This window comes from Metopolophium dirhodum, chromosome 1 (assembly GCF_019925205.1).
Source record: "Metopolophium dirhodum isolate CAU chromosome 1, ASM1992520v1, whole genome shotgun sequence".
NCBI lineage: Eukaryota > Metazoa > Arthropoda > Insecta > Hemiptera > Aphididae > Metopolophium > Metopolophium dirhodum.
This window is the reverse complement of record NC_083560.1, coordinates 103,983,977-103,992,429: the sequence shown is the minus strand read 5'-3', so window position 1 is coordinate 103,992,429 and position 8,453 is coordinate 103,983,977. Positions and strand designations below refer to the sequence as shown.

Here is an 8,453-nt window from a genome sequence, read left to right as displayed (position 1 = left end):
CTATTTGACACAGATGCTGCTGCATAGTTTTCAAAAGGAATGCGTTTGCAGCCAATCTCGGCGGCCGTGGTGGCTTCGAAGTGGCATAATAAAAAAAATAATAATAATAACGAAAAAAAAAAACGGCAAAGATCGACTGAGAATCAAGACTATCACAAAATAATAATAATATAAAGTAGGTATTGCTTAACGCGCGTCTCGGGGGATGGCGACGATATGAATGCCGCCGCCTCGCACATCTCTAATACGACACGACGTCTTCTTTGCGGACGGGAAAAAAAACTGGTCCCGAAAAAGCCGTCGCACGAGTTTCGCAATAACGACGTATACATTAAACATTTGTACGTAGTTATAGGTAATCCTGTATACTTATAATAAACACGCGACACCGACCGATTTTCGATGCGGAGAAAGTGTCACCGGACGGCGGTAGGGGCAAAAACGAAAATTGCGTTCGGACGATTTACCATTATTTATCAATTTTCGGGGAACGATCGACTGGTATATAAACCAGAGCCGGCCGACCATTTGGCATCAGTTCACTCCAACGATCCATCGCAGTCTCCGATACAAAATACAAATTGTACAACTATATCGTCTCGTCTGCAACAGCACCACCACCATGGCTCAATTTAAGGTAAGACCGAAACTCACATATTACTATCATAATAATGTACACAGATGGGTAACACGGGCCCAGAAGAGTCGTCGATCGCTTCGCTAGATCACGAGTCAAAGCTAAGAGCATTTTCACAGGGAAAACTCTTAAGCCTCGTAAAATAGTCAGATTTTGATAAATTTTTATTTTGTTTTAAATATGAAGACTTTATACATGTAGCCGTAAACTCCGATTTTAAAAACTCTATTTTCAAAAGTTGTAATAAACGTCTAAATTGAGCACAAATTTTTGAGTATTTTTCTAACATTATTTGAAGTTAATTTAAATCGGAGTTCTTTGCAACCTGAATAAAGTTTTCCCCTTTCAAATAAAAAATTAAATGATCAAAATCTGAATATCCTACGAGGCGTGGTAGTTTCTCCTGTTAGGTCGTTTATTATTCGTATTGCCTGTTGTTTGGCCACCACGAAAGTACTAAACGTAACTGTAGACACATTTTTGTTCCTTAATAAAAAGCTCAGGCACTCTATTAAGTCTTTTATCGTTTTTGGGGACAGTGTGCGGATAATATACACTTTATGTACTCTTATATAATATGTATGACTTTTAAATTGTGTGCGATCGAATCGCCGCCAGTGCGTGCATGACGGCGATGTGGAGATCTACTTATGCAAAAATTTGGACGTGTATAACATTATTTGCTGCGAAACTTCGAACTGGGAAATCCTGATTAACCTTATTTATTAAAATGTTTTTATTTTCTATCAATTTTGTTTAGACAACGTAGCAAAATATACCTAGGTATAAAGTGTAGCTCCGATACAACATAATCAAACACAGCCGTGTCCATGTGATTATCATACAGAATATATTTCACACGTACATTCCTTCTATATAGAGATCGTAGACAACCACAGTACTTTAGTTAATCAACGAACGATTTTACTTTTTTCAGGCATGCATCGTCGGTCTGGCATTGATCGGTCTCTGCGTGGCTGATACAGTCAAGACTACTGACACCAAGACCGCTAACAAACGTAGCGCCGATTTGTCGTACGGTCTCCCGTCTGCGTACTCTGGCCTATCATCCAGCTACGGATCTGGTTACGGTCTATCTTCCGGTTTGTCTTCCGGCTACGGTTCTGGTTACGGTCTGTCTTCCGGATATGGTTCTGGTTACGGTTTGTCATCCGGCTACGGTTCGGGTTACGCATCCCATGCAGTACCAGTCAAAGTGAGCCAATCCGACCAGGTGGTTCCCGTGTCCGTGCCACAACCGTACGCCGTGCCAGTCACCCGTCACGTGCCAGTGTCCGTTCCACACCCCGTGCCAGTGTCCGTGCCAAGAGCCGTCCCGGTCAGCGTGCCACACCCAGTCCCGGTCACCGTCGACCGCCCATACCCCGTTGATGTGCCACGCAGCGTGCCAGTCAGCGTGCCACACCCAGTCCCATACCCAGTCAGCCGCCCAGTGCCATACGCCGTCCCACAACCGTACCCAGTCGAAATCCAACAACACGTGCCAGTCTCCATCCCAACTCCCGTCATCGCACCGTCTTACTCTTCCGGATACTCTGGCGCTTCATCGTACGGATCTCTGGGATACTCTGGCGCTTCATCATACGGATCTCTAGGATACTCTGGCGCTTCGTCATACGGATCTCTGGGATACTCCGCTCCGTCTTACGGATCTTCCTACGGATACTCCGCACCGTCCTACGGATCTTCATACGGATACTCCGCTCCGTCATACGGATCTTCATACGGATACTCCGCTCCGTCCTACGGATCTTCCTTCGGATCTTCCTACGGATCTCACGGACTCTCATCCCTGTCCTCTTACGGTGGATCATCGCTGTCCGGTTTGTCTTACGGACACGGTCACTCCGACGAATACAAGAAATAAAAATCGTGACATCGCGTCCGACAAAGCTCTATTACAATATGCAACCGCGCCGAATCCGAAACCCACACAAAATCTCACTCGTCGCACCCACCAGCAACCGTCACCGTCCAACGCAGTACAATTTGAACACTGTCTGCATTAAATCATATTATTATAATTTTATACTGACGTATATATAAATGTATATATTATATATTATATGAACTGACTGGATAACGTTTTATATTTTCACATACCTACCCTCGCATGATACTGTGTACGTATATGTATAATATATTATATGGTTTAGCACGGTCGGTCGTATATATATATTATATTATATTATATTATACTCATTTTATTAATTATAGTTAATATATATATTATATCATCATCATCATTATTATTATTTTTATTATTATTATTATTATTATTTTTGTTATCATACGTTATATTAAGTGTTACGCGGATGTAGATGCTTAATAATATGTGCAGCATACAAAAGCAAACATTTCATTTTATCTTAATAAAACTCAAAAACAAAATTTAATACAATAATATAGCTGTTTGTGTTTATTAACGAATATGTTAATGATAGATACATATATCTATATCTATATATATATATATATATATATATATACATCGTTATTACTTATTACTCATAGGTAATGGTTACCTATAGGTAGATATTTTATGTTAAACTTATATTACCAATATGTTGTGAGATGGATATATACATATTAATATGTATATTTATATACATTACACACATACTGCATACGCGTACAATTATCAATAATAATATATCCAGTCACATGGGCCATCTTGTGAGTTGTGACCCTTATTTTTTTCTCAAAAAACGTTTGATAATATTTATTGTACTAAAATGCGTAAGTACGTAGTATAAGGTAGGTACTCCATAGTAAGTATACAATACATAAATAGGAACATATATTATCGACGATAAGATTTACTATAAGATGATAGGTATTAAGACGACGACCCACCCACATCTTCGTCTTATACAAGGGTGAAACAAGGCAAACACGTTCATCAGTTCACTGTTCACGTTTAGTTTCATTAGTTTTAATATTAAAGTGAAATTGGCCAATTGAAAAGTCATAATATCAAATTTAAAGACAAAAGTATCTACTTATTATCTAGAGCCACTCGTAGGTTGTTATTGATCGTTTTTAAGCTAGTATTATAGTCAAATAAGTTGCTGCGTAAAATATTACAATATTTTTAAATACTCATAACTCGTTTAAAAATTTAAATACCAATGAAAATTTACGAAATTCTCTATTTAGCTCGTATGTGTGGGTATTGTATTGGTTTTAGATCCAAGGTTACTTGTATTTTTATTGGTAAATAAAATAAATCAAACCATCATCATAAGAAAGTGAATAAAACCGTTTGAATGTTAGCATATTATAATCAGACAAGATAATACCATTAAATTTGATAATCTAAGACAATACAAACGATTGAAATACATGAATTTAAAATATTTGTCTTAAACGTTTTATTCATTGTTTAAAACTAATAAAACATATGTTCAAGATAGTGTAAAATCCAAGTGAATATTGTGTTGTTTTTTTTTAGGTTTATTATTAATAATAAAATAATAATAATAGATATCCTTTAGAAAAAGTTGAAGTATTTAATAACTATATCTATTACCGTCCTTCATTTAATTTTTTTTTCTTAATTGTATTAAATAAATTACCAAATTTAAATGTCCACATACAATATCCATTCAGAAAATGTTTAAAATACATTTGAAATACTTTTAAGATTAAAAATAAGCAATAAATAAACTATAAACAGTGAAACATTTACTAGTAGGTATAATAGGTAGGTAGGCATATTGGCATATAAGTAAATTACAATTCATTTATTTTAAATACCTACACTGTTTAAAACTCAAACAATTTATTTTGTTTAAAACTTATCGTTGTAAACAAAAATTACAGTTTTTTTTCAAAAATGAAGAAATACACAAACTCTGGTGTTGGCGTGTAACATCCTCTTAAAGCAGGCGTGCCCAACGTTTTTCAACTTGCGGGAGACATATGAAATTTAAATTTTTACTGCGGGACGTATATACCGGTTAGTTTTGATAAAATATACACTATGAGTATTATATAGGTACCTACTTAAAAAATTTTAACATATTATGCAGTTCTTAAAAACAAATTAACATTTTATTTTTTAAATAATAACTTTTATTTTTAATTTTATTTAAACCTATATAGAAATTTCTAATTTTATAAAATGGCAACGGGCCATAAGACTTAAAGCTACCAACACAAAATTGGTTCTACTGAACACGAATTTGCTATGTTAGTAAGACCGGAAAACGTATGTAGGTGACCCCCTCACCGTGGTATCATCAGGGGCGTACCGAGGAGCCTATGTTATTAGTTATTACCAAGTATATTTGATGATATTATTGTAAATAAAGTAATTTATATATTTACCTATTTACGTGGAACCTTGTTTTAAATTTTCAATCCTTAGCTATAAAAGTTGAACATTTTATACATTTTTTACTACAAAAAAATTATTAAATTTTAAATTTGATACATTTTGTCAAAATTCAAACTTTAAATGCATATAAAAAAAAATTGTGCGTATGTATTTTTAATATTTTTGAACTGCTATTGTAACAATATATCAGGAGCCTTGCTTTAAATATTCATGTTTTTTTATCCAGCAAAAAACATTTTATTGATATATATCTATTCTCATTTTTCCGATAATAGACAATAGGTATTATTGATTATTCTAGTCCAGACAGTGTTAGTCTAATAATAATATTAGTATATTCACTATATTCTAATAACCTTGATTCTAGTCAATATCAGTATATCACTATCACAATCGTATATAAATTATCAGTTGGCCATTATGTACAGTTATTGAGTTTTTCATAAATGTAAAATGGCCAACTGAAAAGTGAAGAAACCAATTATTAAGGGGGGGGGTATTATAACCTAACCTACCCCCCCTCCATTAGATTCGCCCCTGGGTATCATAGCCCTCTTAGCACTTACCTTTAGACCCGTTTCACATATGGTATGCGAGCGTATCAAACGCTCGTTTTTCGATTAACATTTTTTAAGTTCGTAGGTACGTGCCGACGACTTGAAGCCATACGCACCGTCCTGCAGTTGGGCGGCTGTGAAACGGTCTTTAAAGAATAAAAAATAAAAAGTTAGCCAAAATATTGAAATATGATTTAAATTTAAAAATTATAATAATATTATGATAATAACAATTAGTAATTTCTATTTTTACATTAATTTTAATATTAAATACAAATAATTGTTTTTGTCATTTCAAGTATACATATATATAACTATTTATATCCCGTTTACATAATTCTAATAATATTAGTAAGATTAATATTCGTCTTTATGTATTTACATTCAAAATATGCAAAGAATTAAGAAAGCAAATCATGATTAAAAAGGTGGGTAAGTGGATGTCACTCGGCTGTACAGTAGGTTACAAGTGGGTCACTGTAATGGATGGTGTTAAATTTGAATTCAATGATATAATATCATTGTATTAGAAAAACGATTCTGAGCGAAAACGGTCAGTCAGCCTATGATATTACCAAGTATATTCGATGATATTATTGTGAATAAAGTAATTTATATATTATAACCTATTTAAGTGGAGCCTTGTTTTCAATTTTTAATCCTTAGCTATAAAAGTTGAACATTTAATAAATTTTTAACTACAAAATAATTATTAAATTATAAATTTGATAAATGTTGTCAAAATTTGAACTTTGAATGCTTATAAAAAAAAAATTGTGCCTATGTATTTTTAATATTTTTCAACTGCTATTAGAACGATAAATCAGGAGCCTTATATTAAATGTTCACGCTTTTTTACCCAACAAATAAAATTTTATTGATATTTGTAGAAAAAAAAACTAAAAAAATTGAAAACTGACAATGTCTGTAAACAGCTCAAAAAGAGTCAAATTATTTTCAAAATGTTCTCGTGTATAGAAAATGCTAATATAAACGTTCAGTCAAAATTTCAAGTACCTACAGTCATTTGTTTTAGAGTTACACCAAAAACCAAAATCGTTTTTCTCGAAAACAGATTTTGCGTAAAAATTCCCGTTTTTCCTCAATTTTTCTTTTGTTTCTCACGCCGCTTTTGAAAACTACTGGACAATTAAGTACCAACTAGATTCACTTTTCTATCAGAAAAGTTACTGTTGAAGAAATTCCAAGCACTTTTACTGTCCTAAAAGGTGATGAAAGACACAAAAAAAAAACACATATCATTGTAAAATCAATACATTCATGGCTTCGCTCAGAATCTAAAACACACACATCATTATAAAATCAATACATTCATCGCTTCGCTCAGAATCTAAAAATAAAAATCATAAAAGTAATCGTTGTATTCATAAGTAGTTATTTGATTTTAATATATGTTTTCTTTATAATATGCCTATCTACCGTTATTAACTGTTCAACTATACACAATAAAAAAACCAAATTTTCCAAAACAAAGTTTTTATGCACATGCATAGTCAATTTATGTGACACTTACATTGACTATGCATACAGACATTAGAATTATAACAAATGCACCATGCTCCATACGTAACATAAACATATCCATAAAGACATCAAAATAATTCAAATATCAAGGCTGGGCAAGTTAATGATTTTTTTTAACTCAGTTAAGTTAAGTTAATATGCACCAATAACAAAAAGTTAAAAGTTAAAAGTTAATTTAACTATAGGTTAACTCAGTTAAGTTAAAAGTTAATACACACTTTTTGTTAACTTTTTATTAAATTAAAAAAAAGTTAATTTGTTTATACAACGCTAGCGTACTTAATTTTTTTCCAACCCAAAACTAAATTATAGGATAAAGGGTTAATACTTTATACACTATTTCCATATAAGTTAGATTCTAATGATATACATTTTTAGCTTTAAACAATTTACGATACATATTTTTTGACATGAAAACAAAATAGTGAAATATTATAAAATTAAAAACAAAATTAGTTAACTTAACTTACTTCTTAAAATTAAAAATCAACTCGTTAATTTCACGTTAATTAAGAAAGAAATTTAGTAAGTTAACAGTTAAGTTAATGAAAAGCCAAAAGTAACTAGTTAAGTTAAAAAGTTAAAATAAAATTAACTTTTTAACTTAACTTTAACTTTTTAACTCGTTAATGCCCAGCCTTGTCAAATATAAGCGCGTTGGCTGCAAATTTTCACAGTTCACAACCTAATACCAGCCAGATCAACAGGCTCAATCTACTTCAAACTACATATTATTATATAGGTACTTCATACCTCCACGGCACCACCGCCTCAAGGACGCATGAAACGCAGCCGTCCGACCTCAAAACGATATATTGGTTAATTATTTCTATTATTATAATATTATTATTACTTTTATTACAATCATAATTATTATCATGTTAAAATAGCCACAAACATAATACAATTATTCTGTCTAGCATATAGACTAGGAATGTCTTATTTTAAATTTAAAAAATAAGTAAATTTAGGTAGGTATATATCAGCTATACTAATATATAAAGCTTTAGAGTTTGTGTATTTGAACGCGCTAATCTCAGGAACTACTGGTTTGAATTGAAAAATTATTTTTTGTTGGATAGTCCATATTCATCGGGGAACATCACGCTACGACCAATTAATAGAAGTGCTCAAACAGGGATTTGGAGATTTACGATGGAAATATTTGTTTATAAATATGGTTGCTATTGGTTATAGGAGAAATAATTAATAGAAATCGTGTTTATGTATTATTGGTTGCTATTGGTTAATCGGGCATATCAGGTACAAGCATGCATCAAATCGAATTTTCGCACATTGCCTACCAGGGTGGCTGAGTTGCACTTACTGCAGTGAGTTACATCAAAAAGGA

The 8,453-nt window shown here is 32.5% G+C and overlaps 1 protein-coding gene across 1 annotated transcript; it reads left to right on the top strand.

Annotated features, from left to right (window-relative positions):
• The first annotated feature begins 479 nt into the window (after window positions 1-479).
• On the top strand, window positions 480-2,904 carry LOC132935430 (zinc finger protein 512B-like). Its single transcript, XM_061001975.1, has 2 exons — window positions 480-637; window positions 1,575-2,904. The coding sequence occupies exons 1-2, from the start codon at window positions 623-625 to the stop codon at window positions 2,523-2,525; spliced, it is 966 nt and encodes a 321-aa protein (XP_060857958.1). The 5' UTR covers window positions 480-622; the 3' UTR covers window positions 2,526-2,904.
• Window positions 2,905-8,453: the final 5,549 nt, after the last annotated feature.